An 18,228-nucleotide genomic window follows, 5' to 3' on the forward strand; every position below is an offset into this window, starting at 1 on the left:
ACCTCGCTCGGAACATCTGAGGGTTGGGATACGAGGCTAGACACCGAGCCACCAGCACTGGAAAACTGGTACGCTAGACGGGTGGACGGAACATCTGAGGGTTGGGATACGAGGCTAGACACCGAGCCACCAGCACTGGAAAACTGGTACGCTAGACGGGTGGACGGGTGGCCGTCTCTAGCCTCTGAGTCTCTGACCCTCCTCAAGCAAATATGAAAACTGTCAAGAGTGGAACTCAAAAATCATAAGTTTAGACTTTTCACTTAACATTTCTTCCCAGCCCGACCTCAGACCAGCCATGGTGAGGTACACATTCCGACTTAATCGAAAGAACTTGTTGGGTTAGTTTAGAATCGATGCCCAAGCATATATAGTTTCCCCAAATTATGCCCAAGCATGTATAGTTTCCCCAAATTATGGTTCCGTGCTCAGCTACTCCCAATTAGGGAAGAAAAAAGCATAAAAGCTGTTAAGGATTTAATTGCAACCTTTAATTTGAAATTTTCCACCAAGAACAAAATAAGAAATATCCAGAAAGTGCACGGAGGTACAGATGCAGGTTCCACCGCTGGCATGTAGGATTTCGCGTCTGGCCTTACCTTGACCTCTCTTTCTCTCTCTGAGATTGCAGATCGATCGCGCTCGATAAGGAATTTTAGGGATTTGATAACCGCATTGTTCGACTTGGAGGCAGAGGTTCTGGGTTCCCTTGTATTTATAGGTTCGGCTTCACCCTTCAGTTTAGGTTGGGCTTCACCGTTCAGTTCGGGTTGGGCTTGTTTTTTTTTTTTTTTTTTTTTTTTTTTTTTAATTCTCTCAAGATGGTTAGTAGTGTCAATTCCTCTCATATATATATATATATATATATATATATATTTATTTATTTATTTTAAAATTCTCTTGTTTACTAGAGTTTTATATAATTTAGAGTTTTGTCAAGGAGAAAACAAGAGTCAATTTCTTGGAAAATCCAATCTGAAATATTGAAGAAATAAATGAGGAATCGATAACTAATTTAGGAGCATGTTTACTTATTTGAAATGAGTATATTTTGTTGTTGTTTGCGTACGAAATAATCTATCGTTATGATTTGATATCTGATTATTTAGATAATAGTGTTATTAATTTGAGTTATGCCCAGTAGGGAACTTGGACAATAAAGATCAAGCTCAAAGGATGATATTTGGTGCAAATAGCATATCCCTAGTAAAAGTATATGAAATTAATTTTTATCGGTATAATGACAGAACAAAGGCCATAATGTTTGTCATATTGAGACGATATATCATGAGACTATTAGTTACAAATATAGTGCTAGTTAGTTTAATAGTATTTTCGGGAGTATATATTTCTTCATAAATAAGTTTTGCACACTTGTTTACTCCTTTTGCAAGCATTTTTTTTTTTTTAGTTTAGATTAAAAAAATTAGTTTAAAAGACATAAATAAATAAAAAACGTAGACTGAACAAATGGTGTTTACGGAAATCACTTCCCTTTGGTCTATTTGAACCATGAGGTTTTAAAACCCGTATCATTTAATATATTTTGTCTATTTGAACGTCTAATCATCCTTTAAACTCACGAGTTATTTTATAATGTGGTCTAAATATGACTTACACGTTAGTCATATAAGAGTCTGAAGTTCACCACGTCCTCAATTTAATAAATAATCAAACAATTCATTTGACCAAACGCACAAACTCATACAACTTCAACCTTAGAGTGCAATATAAAAAAATTAAAAATTCGTAGCCAATTTTTAAAATCACCCCAAATCCAAAGAGTATAAATATAGTCAAGCCAAATTTATAGTTTCAAGATTATAATTTGGAGATTTCTCGACTAAAAATTAGCCTAATTCTCTTTTAAAACCTAATTTGAAGAAGAGCGACATCATACATCATACAATCGACGTTCATGCCAACCATATATATATATATATATAGAGAGAGAGGTTATAGTTTTTTTTATTCCTTAAAAGAGACTAGCTGGTGGTTTCGCCACAACAGTCCACCATTCTACGGGCCGAAAAGACTCACAAATACATTTCAGTTTTTATAGGGTGCTATTATTAGGACTCCAACTATTTTATTATGCACCGAGAGTGCGCTTACATTCTTTTTGGCATCTCAATGTTAGCTATTCACCATCTGAAGTTACACGTTTCAAAGGTTGGATTGTTCGCCCATTAAAACGGTAGGTGAGCTGAGTTCAAAATATTGTGACAGAGTTCGATCCATCGTCAACATGAATGTTAGAGCATTGCAAAGATCATTTCCTAGTACGAGAGGACAGGGAAGAACGTACACATTGTTAATACATTCAATTACATTGAGACAATATGAGAGATATATAAATATATATCCACACATAGTGTCATTATGAGGGAATATCAGTGTAACGAGTATTCAAAGTTGAAACCAACTTTCTCCAAAAGTGGCCCATCACCTACAATGTCCACTTACCATGAATCACGTTGTTTTTAATTTTCTAGCTGCAATTCAGAACCACTTAAAACGATAAGAAGATAAGCCCATCGTTTTCTTCCTTCTTCCTCCTTCTCCTTCCTCCTTCATTCTCTGTTTCTGTCTGTCTGAAGTTAACTCCAAGTTCTTCCCATGGTACCCCTAGTTTCCCTCCACACATCCACAACCCAACCCCTCCTATATACACCAGCCGCCGCCCCATTTATCCAACCCCACCTCTCCCGCACCAAAGCCCATCCTCCCCGACGAACCCAATTTCTCATATCATCGATCTCCCAGAACTCTCATCGATTCACCAGCCAAAACCCCCAACCCCCGCAAGCTCAGCCGCCGAGAACCCAGTTCCCAGGTGGGTTCAAGCGCCCGGAGGTCAGGGTCCCCAATGTCGTGCTCCAATTGGACCCGGACGAAGTCCTTGCCGGCGAGGATGCTTTGGATTTGGTAGACAAGGCGGTATCGAAGTGGGTCGGGGTTCTGGTCCTTAATGGTCGTGATTCAAGCGGCGGCAGGCTCTATGAAGCCGCCTGTAAGCTGAAATCGGTGATTAGAGACCGCGCCTACTTGTTGATCTCCGAGAGGGTCGATATCGCCGCCGCGGCTAATGCCAGTGGAGTTCTGCTCTCCGATCAAGGTCAGTCTTCATTTTCAGGTCATTTTACTACTTGGGTAATCAGTATTCTGATACATGTGTGTGTGTATATAGATACAGACACATGATATTATATAAAACTTCTTTGCTTGTGTCATCTCTGATATTAGAAGATGATTGATGTTGACTCATTGTATTTTATTCAAGTTCAGCAAGTTTTAATCTTAATGAATTATACAAACTAAGTGGATTGATATCAAAACAAGAATAATCTGTTTAAATCTCATTTCTTTACTGAATTTCGTACATTTTCGTACATTTGGTATTGAAAATCCGTGGACTTGGTCAGTGATGCCGTTTTTGGTAACGGAGGTGAATGATGGGTTTGTTTCTTCTTACATAGGTCTTCCTACCATTGTAGCAAGAAGCACAATGATGGCTTCTAAATCCGATTTGGTTGTCCTTCCTTTGGTGGCAAGATATGTGCAAGATATAGATGGTGCCATAAATGCATCCAACTCTGAAGGAGCTGACTTTCTTATATACGATATTGCTGGACAGGAAAATGTTCTTCTGGCACTCAACAGTCTGTTTAAAACTGTAAAGATACCAATATTTGTCACGTTCACTTCTTATAACGCCTTATATAAGGAGGGGCCAGCATTATTGAAATCTGGTGCTAGTGGATTAGTTACGTCTTTGAAAGATTTCCAGCTGCTTGATGATGAGGCTTTGAGCAAATTGTTTGACATTGTGTACATGCTGAATAGTGACACACAAGATGAAGTTGAAGGCTTAAGTAAGCTCACGTATTTGGATGCCCATGATGGTCCCATCAACAGTACAAGTGTTGCTGGTTTTCTTAAATTGGAGGATAGAGAAAAAAAGTTCATAGAAGCAGAAAGATCAGTGTTGCTTAAAGCAATAAATGTCATCCAGAAAGCTGCTCCACTGGTGATCATTTAATTAAAGATTTTGGTAGTTAAAATATTGAGATAATCATAATTTCATTCATTTTTATTTGTATACTTTATGATTAAAAGTGGAATATTGATTTTGAATGACAGATGGAGGAGGTTTCACTTCTCGTTGATGCGGTTTCTCAAATTGATGAGCCATTTTTACTGGTTATAGTGGTAATTGTGTGCTGAACTTCAACAAATTGTGGTTCCAGGAATATACATTGGTATTAGCTCTATATTTCATGTGAATCCTTCTTTTCTTTATAGAATATAGAATATAGAATTTAGGTGGCCTTTGATAACAGTTATGCAGTAGTTCGTGAGAATTGCTAATAAAAAAGTTCAGAGATGTGTAAATTTGTAAGCCATTATTGGTTTCAAATATAGACCCGACAAATAGTTTGGTTCTATCATCTATATACCCTTACCTAACCTTTAGGAATTAACTACACTACGTCTCTTCTGCTATTATATACGCCTAGGACAATACGTTTGGTCACATGAGTGGTCATCTTGCCTTCAATTTGCCAAAAGGCACCAGTTCTTGTTCGGTCTTTGTTTGGATTAATGCTTCCAAACTGACTGTTTTAGAAGGTGCATGACTGTACTACTCATTGAAAATAATCATCACCTTAATTTAGTTATTTGTCATGTTTGAGCTAGAAGAATCATGAGGGGAGTATTGTGTCATTTTGTACAGTTGGCTTTATTCATGAACTGTCAGAATGTTTATGGTGGTTCTCCTATGACACTTTCTCTCTTTTTGTCAACAGGGTGAATTTAACTCTGGCAAGTCAACTGTTATTAATGCCTTGCTCGGGAATAAATATCTTAAAGACGGGGTTGTTCCTACAACTAATGAGATTACTTTCTTACGGTATACTGAGATGGATGCTGGTGAGGAACAGCGTTGTGAAAGGCCGCCAGATGGTCAATATATATGCTACCTTCCTGCTCCGATTCTTAAAGAAGTGAGTAGATTTCAAACTCTTATATTCAGTTCAAATAGTACAATCCCTTATTAATAGGTTTTTTTATATGGTTAGTGTGCCTTTGTTTAATTGAATATCCTACATATCATATGTAAGTAGCCACCGAGAGTCATGATGGTTGGATGCACAAGATAAAAAGTTGTGTGTTGTAGGCAGAACAAAATCTACTGCACAGCTAGTCTATCATCTTCCTAGGATTATATTAATGCTACTTTATGATTAAAAATACATTTTGTAGTATGTACTTATTTTATTTTAAATTGGACGCAGATGAACGTTGTTGATACACCTGGAACTAATGTGATTCTCCAAAGGCAACAATGCCTTACTGAGGAATTTGTGCCCCGTGCTGATCTGCTTCTTTTTGTTATCTCTGCTGATCGCCCGTTAACTGAAAGTGAGGTATGATTTGTTTGTTCGTCAAATTGCATGACGTGCTGCTCAATGCATCTATAGACTACAAATTGACAAATAAAGATTTCACGAGCTTCTATGGTTGCATCTCATTCTTTTGTCCAGGCTTCTTTCTTATAAAAAAGATTAATTTATCTGGAATAACAGGATGCTAGTTAAAATATACATCTAGGAAATATCTTTCCCCTCTATTCCAATATGATTGATGACAAGGTTTATGTAAGGATTCTCCGTTAGTAGGTAATAGTCCAAAGCTGCAAATAGCTGAGCTATATGGCTAGAATGACATTGATGTGGGTCTTAAAGTCTTTTAACTGATTCTGACTTTGGTTAATTATATATTTTAGACTAGTGCAATAGTTTTACCTATTCATTATTTTCACTAAAGCTGAATTCAATTTTGTCACTGGTGTTTTCTCCAGGTTGCGTTTCTTCGTTATACTCAGCAATGGAAGAAGAAAGTTGTGTTTGTCTTGAATAAATCTGATATCTACCGCAATGCCCATGAGGTTCTAGCATTTCATGCATATTGAATGTTGATATTACCTTTAGTAATCCTATTGCAGAAAAAAAACATGTTAATATGATGCTTCTATCCGTTTGAGCTTCTCAATTGTCTTCATGTTGCTTTATCTAATTTCATTATTTCTGCAGCTTGAGGAAGCTATGTCATTCATCAAGAAGAATACACAAAAACTTTTGAATACTGAACATGTGACTTTATTTCCTGTGTCTGCGCGCTCTGCTCTTGAAGCAAAACTTTCAGCTTCTATGTTTGGGAAAGATTATGCAGAACTATCGACATCTGATGCTCAGTGGAAAAGTAGTAATTTCTCTGAACTTGAGAATTTCTTGTATAGTTTCTTAGATGGGTCAACAAGCACAGGAATGGAAAGAATGAAAATTAAACTGGAAACACCGGTAGCAATTGCAGAAAAGCTACTTTCTGCTTGTGAAACTCTTGTGACACAGGACTGCCGATATGCCAAGCAGGACTTGGCCTCAATAAAAGATATAGTTGGCAGTGTTAAGAACTATGCAGTTAAGATGGAAAATGAAAGCATTGCTTGGAGAAGAAGAATTTTATCTGTGGTATGTTTTGCACAATTTGATTCAGTGGCAAATTGGTTGTTGAGAGTTGTCCCACATTGGTGAGGGACAAGATTTGCTATGTGCTTATATGATCTTGGGCTACTCCTCATATTGCCAATTGGTTTTATGGTGGAACCTCAATTTCATTATAGTTTCAGAGCAAGGTTGTCCACGTGTGAAGCCCAACGGCCACACGCACTCCACGTCACCCAGTTGTTGTCCACGTGTAGGCTTGAAAATCCGCCACACGTGCGGGGGCGTGTTGAGAGTTGTCCCATATTGGTGAGGGACAAGGTTTGTTATGTGCTTATATGATCTTGGGCTACTCACCATATTGCCAATTGGTTTTATGGTGGAACCTCAATTTCATTATTGGTTATATATTTTCGAACATGAGTTAACGCATTGTGCATGTACATGAAATTGCAGATTGATATTACAAAATCACGTGTTGTTGAACACATAGAAGCTACTCTGCAATTATCAAATCTTGATCTTGTTGCTAACTATGTTTTCAAGGGGGAAAAATCCTCCACGATTGCTACCACCTTGAGGGTTCAAAATGACGTAATGGGTCCTGCATTTTCAGATGTGCAAGTAAGTTAATAGCTTTTTCCCCTATTGCTTTGTCAAGCCCTGCTGTCTAATTTGAATTATGCAAGGATTATGCCTGTATGAGTTCATAAGACAGAATTTCATCTCCTGTTCAGCATAGGAATTAAAAGAATTATATTCTCTAATTGTATTTTCTTCCATTATCTATTGGTTTTATGGGTTTTAATTCTTCATTTTTTTTTTTTTTTTTTTTTTGTTTGTTTGATTTCAACATCTTGTCATAAAGAAACAACTTGGAGAATATGTGACATGGTTGCAATCAGACAGTGCTTGTGAAGGAAGGATGTATGCAGAAATGTTTGAAAAACGTTGGCCTTCATTTGTCTATCCATACAGTGGGGTGCATTCGGAGAATTCGCTGAAGAAAGTAAACGAACTCAGCTTGAAAGTGATAGAGGGCTTCAGTACCAGTGCTGCTTCCAAATTGTATGATCAAGAAATACGTGAAGTGGTAAGCTCAGTATAGAATATGAACTAAAAGTTGATGTTCTTAACGAAGAACTAGTTATGATTAAGTCAATCTGTTTTGGACATTGTTTTCTTCAACCGCAGTCTCTGGCAACTTTTGGTGGACTTGGAGCGGCTGGTTTATCTGCTTCACTTCTGACGTCTGTGCTGCCCACCACATTAGAAGATCTTCTAGCTCTTGGTCTTGCCTCAGCTGGCGGGTAACATGTATTCTGGAATTTTACTATTCGTGTCTGCCTTCATTTACTTGCAGATATCTTTCAATTCTTGAAGCTTATATGTCAAAGTTTTGCTCAAACATGGCAGAAATCCTTTCCTCTGCGACGTATAATTCATGTGTATATTTGCTTCTTCTTTGATATAGGTTACTAGTAATCTCAAAATTTCCATCTCGTCGGCAAGAGATGATAGAGAAGGTGAAAAGGACTGCAGATGCCTTGGCACGTGAAGTTGAAGAGGCCATGCAGAATGATCTTTCTGAAGCCATTGGAAATATGGAAATCTTCGTGAAGAACGTTAGCCAGCCTTACCAAGATACTGCGCAGCAGAGACTAGACAAACTCCTAGAGCTTCAAGATGAAATATCCAATGTTGATAAACAACTTCAAACACTTCGAATCGAAATCCAAAATCTTCACGTATCGTGATCTCCGGTGGGGTTTAGCCGTCCTGGGCAGTTAGGGCTTCTTGTAAAATCGTTGTACGGTTTACGTTTGATCTTTTTCCGTGTGTTAAAATTTCATCCCCTGATTTGGGGTATTAAAGTGTAATATATTGTTAGTTATCAATAAGAAATATTACATGGAAGTTTGAAGTGAAGGGATGTGAATTTTGTTTGACATAAAGCCGATTCCAAGCCAACAAGGTTCCTTACTTTGTGAGTGTTGGGGGAACATTTATCACATGCAGCCTTATCCTTGCTTTGCAAAGAGGTTATTTTCACACCTCGAACCATTCACTTTTCGGTCACAAAGTTTTTCTGTTGCACCAAGACTCGCCCTTGAAATTTGTTTGACATGCTTAGCAAATTTCAAGCTCCGGTAACATCGGGTAAATAGTGAGCTAAAGGAAGAACTGAAAACCCTGTGCTCTCACGTTTTACAGTAAATTTATAACCGACAAGAACTGATTCGCGCTGACTTTTGTCAAGTTGGTGTTAATGGAGGAGAGTGAACATTTCCTCTTTAATTGGTGGTTAATATTACTCAACTCTTGATTAAAATTCTAAGTACTGATCCATGCCATTAAGTGTGCCCCGAGAATAGTACGATATTCATTGATAACGGTTATTGTACAAGAGGATAGAGTGCATAATATAGCATTATTAAATTTTGTCGAGGCTTTCAACTTAACCAAGAAAAAAAGTACAACAACCAAGCGTTATCCCACTAAATGTGAATCCTAGAAAACTATTGCGCTCAGTTTTGCGTCAAGTCTTCCGTTAACTCCAAGTATTCCTTACCTTCTTTTAAGTTCCACAATTCATACGTATAGAAAACAAGTGCAAGCTACACCTATATGTAAAGCAAATCGAGCAAGACGGTGTGCATCACCATTAGCTTGACCAACATGGTTAAACCGTAAAATCATCTGCAATGTTATGTCCTGGCATCGACTACACATCCTCAACCACATGACCAAAAGGGAGAAAGTGGTGTTTCACACCCGATTATTATTTTCACTAACATTCACAGTTGTCAGGACACACGACTGCACTACTAATAAACTTCCTTATAAATGACAATTATGATCGAAGGACTACAATTAAACATTTGGAAAGTTAAGTTTGAAGCCCAATGATGATATCTAGTTATCTACATATACCGTCCATAAAGTTGTTTGGTTGTGGGATCAAATGCCACTAGTTTTTATAGCTTATGTCTGCTAATTTAGTGCAATAATTAGTAGGCAGCCATTTATCTTGAGGACATGTTGCAGGATTCAAGTACCCTATGTTTATTTTTTGTCTAAGTGAAAATTATACATGTATAAAAATGGCGATTCCAAGAGAACAAAACTTTCTGTTTTATGAGAGTATAACGTTTAACATGCGCAACTTTATTTGTTTTGTAAAGAGACGGTTTCTACAACTCAAATCTGTAACCTTCTAGGCACAAAAGAGCAACATTTTTGTTGTGCTAAGACTCGCCCTCTTGCATGAAACTATACACGCATGGTTTAAATTAATGGAAGAAAAAGTTGTCACTAACATGGTCAAAAGTGTGAAGGAGTGCGCTTTGTTAACATATTTGTAGAAACCATTAATTCGATTCCATCATCTTTCTTGGTAAAGATCATAAAGTTGAGATGACCAATTTATAAAATATTAGGATTACGAAAGAAAAAGAGTATGCACAACTAGAATTGGTTATGAAATTTTTAATTGAAAATAAAATTTGGTTGCACTAAACCTACAAGTCATATATAACATTGTCAAAAGCTCTTATTGTCTATTTCGTGCTCTTTTAGCTTTTATTTTTAATAAAATTTTAAAACCGATTTTTGTTTTTGCATATTTTTCGTGGAAGAAGGTAGAAAGGGTGAGATAAATTATTGAGAAATGCTAAGGGGACTCTTTCAAAAGTGATACTTTTTATGGATTCTCTGTTATCTATTACTTCAATTTTGGTGTCAACATTATAAAACATTAGACAAAAAAATAAAATAACAGAGAGTTTATGGAGAATTTAACCTCTAAATTATTATTAAACCAAACTTTAAAGATTTTAACCAGAGAAGAGACTAGGTGAAACAAAGAGACCCATTTTATTGGTTACAAAATTTCAAAGGTCTATTTTCTTCTGGTTGGCCATTGTAAAACAAAAGCAGAGATACGTAAAAGATTTTTAAAAGCAAAGTCAATGGCTAGGGCTCGAACATGTACAAGAGCAAAATATTCTTGTCAGCCTAATGCTAGCTAACCACATTGCATGGTGAATCTTAAACCACTATTAAGAAAGTTTGACCCAATTTCTAATCATTTAGTATGAAAATTAGTTGGTTGATCAATTTTATTTACTTTGGGACATTTTTTTTTTCACACATTTGTTAGGTCCACTTCGTAATGTAGTTTAACAATTTGAACCGTTTATCTTTTAAGTCTTTCATTGAAAATCATATACTTAAGAGTGTTGTAATAAGTTTAGAATCTTATTGTATTTCTATATTTATTGTATATCAGGAAATAACTCTTTTCACAAAACAAGGACGACATATAAATGACAAAGTTAACCTCAAACATAAGGCTCGCATGCATGATATTAACTAAAAGTTAATAAAACTTTTATTTTTGGGCATAATTCATAACGGACTTCACCATAAAAGTTTTAATTCTAATTTTTTTACTACTTTCCGATGACCCTATCCCACGTGGCCAAATATCCAACTTGGCCTTTGTCAATATATTAATCTGATCACAGGTTTTTTTTTCGCATCTTTATTTACTAATCTCTCTTTTGTTTCAATAATGGATTCCATTATTATAAGTATTGGTTAAAATTACCAAAGTTGAGTAAGGTGCTTTTGATCCGCACCGTAAGGAATACACTATATTTCTGTTCCAAAGGAAATATAAAAAATAGTAATGATAGTTTTCTAGACACCCTAATTTACAGAGAGGGTGTTTGAAACTCGGATGCTAAAAGGCAAGCACACTATTCATATCAAATGGCCCAACTCTTAAATTGTGTTTGTCGTTCAACACATAATTCTATGTTTTAATTTGGTTAATAGCGTTATTGTGTAAGGAGCAAGTTCTCACATTTAGAATGCCTGGGTCTCTAAATCTTGCTTTCCTATTTGATTCCATGAACTGTATATAGGGAGGGGAACCAAAACTAATCACTAATCATCTTCTCCTAATTAAGGCGATATACGGAGAAACCCCGTGCAAAATCAAATTATTCATGTTAGCCAAGATTCGAAGATGAGCATTTTCGAGCATCAAAACATGCCTGCAGTGTACCTATCTGTTAAATTATGAGCTAGCTAGATAAAAGATGGTGTAACATGACCTAAATAGTAAACAAACAAAAAAAATTCATGCAAATAAAAATGGAAAAATGCTTGCCCACTCAAAGATGAGTAAGAATTCCTACTCAAAATTCTCCGTGTTTGAATCACAGAGTTTCGTGCTTATGATCAGAATCATTCATCTTATGAATCACTCTGTAAAGAACACCTTTACAAAAATGAATTAAAATTAAAGTTGTTTAGTCAATCTATTGTAGTAAATACATATATAGAAGGTTTATAATGATTTTATCAATTTCGTTCATCTATTTTTATACAGTTCGATGACTAAACAACTTTATATTTGATTGATTTTTTGCAGAGGTGATTTTTATAGAGTGATTTATAATATGAACAGTTCTACTCCTAAACACGAAGTTCTATGAATTGACAACGTACAATTTTGAGTTGAACTCCTACTCGTCCTTTGAGTAACTAAATATTATTCATAAAAATGTGTAATTTTTAGGGTTAAAGCTCCAATAATGCACATCTATAACTATTGGATCTTCTCAGACAATTATAGGCCCTGAGAACTGGCAATAAAAACAAAATGAACTTCACGTATGCAAATTGTCAGGTTTATATAACTTCTGATTTCCAATTCCACAAATTACAGTAAATTCTGATCCAATTTTTTTTTAAAATAATTTGGATTTTATTGAGTACGATGACAGATAAGGAAGGAATTATACTTATCTAATATTAGGAAAGCATGGGACGGTCTGGGATTTTTGTTATCGGAACCAGTTTAGGCAAAGCATTCATCTTGCTGCTCAGTGCCCTAGTCTTTTTCTGATGGGAAAAATATAGTAATTTATAGTATTGCAGTACTATTTTTCTTTTTCGAAACTAGTCGCAGTTCCTTGAATTACAGAGGCATTGATTCTTGAAATTAATGCATGATTCAGGCCACACAATATAAAGCAGATTAGGGTTTTAAGGACGAATAGTGATTTTTCACGCTTCCATGTTCTTTCCATGCACACTCTTTTTAATTTTTTTTAGCGTTTCAATTCAATAATTAAATGAGGATCAATTGATAAAAAAATAAGTGCAAAATGATAAAACGAGAATGAGAAAATCAACGGCCCAGCTGAGAGCCAAGCCATACACCACTTCGCGTCAGCTGGGTACAAGCGGGCTAGATCAACTTTAATTGAAATAAAACCCTTTATTTAGCTGTAAATTTCATGACTAAAAATGGTTCGGGGGTCTTTTCTTGTTCCGTTATGTAGCAATGCATGTTGGCTCGGTAATTTGCTTTAATTAAGCAAACTCGCTCTGGGGTTATTGCCTGCAGGGATGTGTTAATGCAAGATTTGGTGCATGAACCACAATATTTCCTTTCAACCAGGGTTTTTTTTTTTTTTTTTTTTTGACAAACAATATGATATTTTTACAACAAGTAACTAGTCCACAAGTTGTGCCCATACATCACAATAGAACTAGCTATAGCACAATATCGATCTCATTACAAAAACAGTATCATCATTGCATCATTAAGATCAGTTGAACATGAGACTTCCTCTATTCAGATAACTAGGTTAAAAGCCTAATAGGTTATTAGGTTTATGACTCAATTTCAAATGCTCGGGAAGTTTCATTGGTGTTAATTTTGCCTAACAAGTATGAACATGTGTGGCTATGCGAGTTAACAAAGGATCACGTGTAATCTTAAAATCAAAATACCAAGTGTTTGTATCAATTAAACCGAAACAAAAAATTTTGTTGTTTAAAGCACACAAACATGTCCGTACATGTTTGGAATTTACCCAACCAAAGAAGATTTTAGCAAAATAGCGGGGATGAAGCGCAGATCAAGTTGCTTTCTTTTGTTCCAAAGAGTAAAATAGCTACAATTTTGGAATTTTGAGTGAACAATAAGCTTCATGATTAGGGGTAAACTCTTGCCTTAGAAGAAAGCAAAGTCAGGTTTAAATTTAATTAAGTGTCCACCATGGGTTCTTCTCAGAATCTCAATTGGTCGGTCATTTTATATGTTTTATGCTGACTGCAAACTTTTTGTATGGAAGTTGAAGCAATCAGTAAGTTGAAAATGAGTCCGGCATTTGTGGAGAAATTTTTCATTCTGCACAGAATACGGGTGACACATCATATATCATTACTCAATAGGAGGAAAGTTTTCGTTTTCAAATATTCTTCCAATTGTATACGAGATGTGGCGTACTGCCCTGTGCTCTATGCACACTGAAAATTTCTCTCTGCGAAACCTTACTATGTGATACTAGAGTATAATTACATAAGATATTAATACACTTATTATAATATAAGTAGTTGTAAAACACACACTACAAACGTAGTTTCTGACCCGAACACATGCAATAGATTGCGTGGAAAAAAATATCAAATTCATATCTGGTCTGTTTGTTTGGTTTTCATTTGGCAGTAAATGCAAATGGCTGAGAAAGCCTTATGTTCCCTATCAAATGAGGCAATTACTCGTTTTATTCACAAAAATTGATTCAACCCCACAATTATTTATAGTTAAACAACAAAAAAGAGTTGTCTTAGCGGCCAAGAATAACACCCAAGTCATTCCTAAAAATTATTACCTCAGTATAGATGTCTAGTTAATTATAGTTATCTCTGGTTTCCTTGTGCACTTAATTGTCTATTGTCTTAAGCACAATTTAAAAATCATCTCTACAAATAAAAAAAAAAAAAAAAAACACTTAACTGAATTAGAAGGTTGTTTAAACATTCATATGTACCAAATAAATGAAAGGTTCATCAAGATGGTCTTAATTGTTACTAAAACCGTTGAGGCCATAGAATAAGTGGAAGATATCTAATTTAACTAATATTTTGTAGACGTTCTTTTTTCTTGATATAACGATATTATCTGCACTTGGGGAAATAAATCGGTTACGAACTCCCCATTTACGAGACGGTAACCAGTTTAACTGATGTAAACATAGACGATTTTTAAATGTACAATGGAAAATTTGTTAATCTCAACCAAGTAAACAAGGTGTTACACATCGAGGGCTACTTCGTATTACAGTCTAGTGGTATCTTCTTCACTTGTAAGTGAGAGGATTTGAACTATATTATTGTTAGACCATTGTGAGACTTAACTCACTCTCTTACTCCCTAATGTAGATTGTAGATTATTTGTTAAAAAATAAAATAAAATAAAAAAAAAGAACAACAACAACAACCGGCTCTTATTAAAATCATACAAATGAAAGTCAAAACTATTATATTTCTTCAACCTTTTAATACTGGAAGACCATATTAAACAAGAGTTTTTTAGAGACTCAACGAAACATGCCCTAATGATTTGGTTTGCCCTGCAACCCCAAAATGCCTTTACCACCGTCCAAAATCATTTTATTTTTTATATTTTATATGTGTGGTAGGAGAGATGTTTTAGGCCTGGTTTGGTATTGCTGTGCTTTGAAAAAAAAAGTTGTTTTTGCTGTGTTGTGAGAATAAGCAGCTGTGAAATAAAGCAGCAGAGTGTTTGGTAAACTTTTTTGTAAAAGTGCTTTTGAAAAAAAAAAAGTAGTATTAGAGTGTTTGGTAAACTTTTATGTAAAACAGATGTGAAAAAAAGCCAATTTTTCAAAGCTGGGTTTTGCAGCTTCTTGTTTTTGGCTTTTTTTTACCCAAAACTGTGAAAAAAAAGCTGAAGCTGAGTGTTTACCAAACACAAAAACAGCTCCCAGCTTTTTTTTATAGCAGCTTTTTTCAGAATCACCTCAGTACCAAACCAGGTCTCAGTGTGTCAGAAATATAACCCGTACATCAAGTGTTATAATAAAAGTGGTTCGATACTGGAAAAAATAATTCTAACCACTTGTATCATGATGATGTATTAAACCGTATTTCCGGCACACTGAAAAATTTCTCATCTAACGGTGTGAGAGAGTAAATCATAAATGTATTATTCTAGCCTTTACTACAGTCCACACTTTATGGTCTTGAGAAATTTATTTCTGACATACTGAAAAATTTCTTGAGAAAATAGTAAATCATAAATGTATTATTCCAGTAGGCACAAAAGTTCTTCTTCACTACAGTCCACGCTCCACGGTCGTGGAAAGTTAACATATTTACAAAAAACGCCACCATCTCTATGCTATAAATTCAAGGCCTCCCCTTCCATTTTTTCTCAAACAATCAGCAATTTCGCTCATGCCATAACTTGGGTTTTCTTTAAATCCAAGTCTTTGCCGGATTTCCCTGCAAATTTTCTCTAACACCTTCAAATTCCTCACCTTTTTTCATCCAAATTCAAGCTCTCTGCTCCTACTCTGTTTTTACAAACGCCTCTGGCATTTTTTTTTTTCTTTTTCACCTTCTTATTTTGCATACCAACATGTCTTCAACATCAAGCACTGTCTGTCATCAAGTGCTGAAATCATGCCTCGAGCCTCTTGTTCACCTCAAACTGAATCCACCGGGGTCAAATTTCCTCCCCGAATCTCCAGAGAAAACATCCCACCTCGAAAAAATTGATAACTTGAACTTGATCAACAAGAAGGACAACAAGGAAGTTGAAGTAGCTGGCTGGAGCTTCCTCCAGTCTCTGGCCAACCCAACTCAAACCGCCAAAAGAGAAAGCGAAGCAGAGAAAGTCTATGTCCACCCGCTCGCTAAGCGCTCTGCTTCAGTGCTCAGTCCAAGAAGCTTGGAAATGTGCACTGAAAGCTTAGGTAACGAGACGGGTAGCGAAAATGGTGGCGACAAGCTCTCTCTTTTGTTACACAAGATTGAAAGTCCTTTGCTCTCACTAGGAAGTAGTGGGGAGGTTAACCCTAACCCTAGATGTTCTACTACTACTATTACAACAAGTGAGAGTCCAAAAATACTGGGTGACAACAATGTTCAAGCTACACCAAAGAGATTGAAAAGTGGTAGTGCAACTACTACAAATTTCCCTCCTCCTTTGACATCCATCAGTGGCTCCAACGGTGTCCAAGTGACGCCTCACCGGGAAGGCGGGCGGCTGGTTTTGAAAGCTGTCACTGTAGTCTCCCCTCCCACCGCCAATTTCCAGGCGGAGCGCGGTGATGGGAGGCTCAGGCTTACATTGCTGAAGGACATTTCATCCCCTAACTGTGACATTATTGAAGAAGTTGGGCTTGAAGAAGTTGAAGAAGATGACGAGTTTAAAATCGAGGCGAAAAACGAAGAAAATGGTGGTGAAGTTGAAGCTGAGGAGATTGATGGGAAGGTTGAAAATGTTGAAACAGAGGAGATGCAGGGGGATACTGTAAGTGTTGAAACAGAGGAGGTGGAGGGGAAGAATGAACACGTTGAAAATGAGGATATGGAGGGGAATAGTGGAAATGTTGGGGGTGAAAAGGGGATGGAAAAGAAGCTCCCAAGGCCAAGCAGATGTAAGGAAGGTGGGCGTGGAAACAAGAAGATGGTCATGAATTGGCCGGAGTCCTTTTGGGTTGCCACTTAAGCCCTTTTCCTCTGTTTCTGTCCCTAAAAAATCACTATGATTATATTTTCACTATTTTTTTTTAGAATTTTTAGTCATTGAAATTTGAAGTTCCGTAGCTTCGAATTTCAAATTATGCTAATGTTGTTATTATCGTTGTCAGACATTTCTATCTTTCGTGTGTATTTCTAGATTAATTAACCTATTATTTTCAGCACGTGCTAATTAACAGTCATATAACGCATAAATCAATTATATAACACGTAAATTAATTATAACATGTTTAAGAGGCAATGAACGTTCATTATAATAAACAATAATTTTAAGGTAGGTTTGATTTTGCATACAAGAATTAATTTTATTTGCTTGGACAGACTAACAACCAAACGGTCCAAACGTGAACAAAGTGACGTAGTTTCACCAACTACCACAATTCTAAAGCATTATGCTGGTCCTGGTCCCAACTATACTGTTATCCAATCAAATGGCCCTATCACTTTTTATGCCCATCATTTTGGACCATTTTTGAAAGTTGGAAGTTCAATAAGTACTCGAAATATTTTATCTTTCCCGTATTCTTCCCAAGCTACTCTTCCAGAATATGCTTCACTGCAAGCACTGTTTGAGTTCAGTAGTACAATTAACAGCTTGAGGTTGCAATCAGTGTAAAATAACTCTAAAAACAAATAATAATGTTCATTATTTGAGAAAAGAACTTGCATAAAACGAGTTTGTATAACGTTTTTGTAGTCTTTTTTTTGTCAAATGTAGATTTAGTTAGATTAGATGTTAGATTACCCACTGACGAGGTTCGAACTCACGCCGTTATGCAATGACTCAACTCATTTTCATTACTGTGGTAAAGGGCTATTGCAACGTTTTTGTAGTTATCTCATCATGTAAGATGACTTTCTTTCTTACCACGCGCCAATGTGAGAAATAGAGAGAGGAGTTATGTGAGCCCCCAAACTGCACGTCACGCGACAAAGGTAAGTATGTTGCATGTTGTGGTATGTATGTCTTGTAATTATTATGTGTATCTCTTTCATCACATGACGGTAGAGAGAAAAGTCACGTGAACTTGTGAAAACCAAGTATTGTGAAAATTTGTTTCGTGCAGAGGTTGTAAGTACGTTGCAAATTGTACATGAAATAATAACCAAGTGGTCCAAAATT

At 36.1% G+C, this 18,228-nt stretch overlaps 2 protein-coding genes across 2 annotated transcripts; both read left to right on the forward strand.

Moving 5' to 3' along the window:
• Positions 1–2,513: 2,513 nt before the first annotated feature.
• Positions 2,514–8,438, forward strand: LOC103957273 (probable transmembrane GTPase FZO-like, chloroplastic). The gene is made up of 11 exons (XM_009369417.3): positions 2,514–3,118; positions 3,480–4,030; positions 4,144–4,212; positions 4,812–5,009; positions 5,301–5,432; positions 5,867–5,953; positions 6,099–6,536; positions 6,966–7,133; positions 7,378–7,602; positions 7,704–7,819; positions 7,984–8,438. Exons 1-11 carry the CDS (start codon positions 2,620–2,622, stop codon positions 8,264–8,266), a joined length of 2,766 nt encoding a protein of 921 aa, XP_009367692.2. The 5' UTR covers positions 2,514–2,619; the 3' UTR covers positions 8,267–8,438.
• Positions 8,439–15,766: 7,328 nt separating this feature from the next.
• Positions 15,767–17,216, forward strand: LOC103946492 (protein FANTASTIC FOUR 1). The gene has a single exon (XM_048586907.1). The coding sequence runs from the start codon at positions 15,979–15,981 to the stop codon at positions 17,071–17,073; it is 1,095 nt and encodes a 364-aa protein (XP_048442864.1). The 5' UTR covers positions 15,767–15,978; the 3' UTR covers positions 17,074–17,216.
• The last annotated feature ends 1,012 nt before the right edge of the window (positions 17,217–18,228 follow it).

The sequence above is a fragment of a genome, unplaced genomic scaffold (genome assembly GCF_019419815.1).
Source record: "Pyrus x bretschneideri cultivar Hongxiangsu unplaced genomic scaffold, Pyrus_bretschneideri_v1 Contig25, whole genome shotgun sequence".
Taxonomy (NCBI): Eukaryota; Viridiplantae; Streptophyta; class Magnoliopsida; order Rosales; family Rosaceae; genus Pyrus; species Pyrus x bretschneideri.

What these genes read in the sequence shown, in the direction of transcription:
- LOC103957273 (XM_009369417.3), top strand. Translation starts at nt 2,620, where the DNA reads ATGGTACCCCTAGTTTCCCTCCACACATCCACAACCCAACCCCTCCTA. An exon ending in TCTACCGCAATGCCCATGAG is followed by an intron (nt 5,954 to 6,098) that starts GTTCTAGCATTT and finishes TTATTTCTGCAG; the next exon opens with CTTGAGGAAGCTATGTCATT. An exon ending in GGTCTTGCCTCAGCTGGCGG is followed by an intron (nt 7,820 to 7,983) that starts GTAACATGTATT and finishes TCTTTGATATAG; the next exon opens with GTTACTAGTAATCTCAAAAT.
- LOC103946492 (XM_048586907.1), top strand. Translation starts at nt 15,979, where the DNA reads ATGTCTTCAACATCAAGCACTGTCTGTCATCAAGTGCTGAAATCATGC.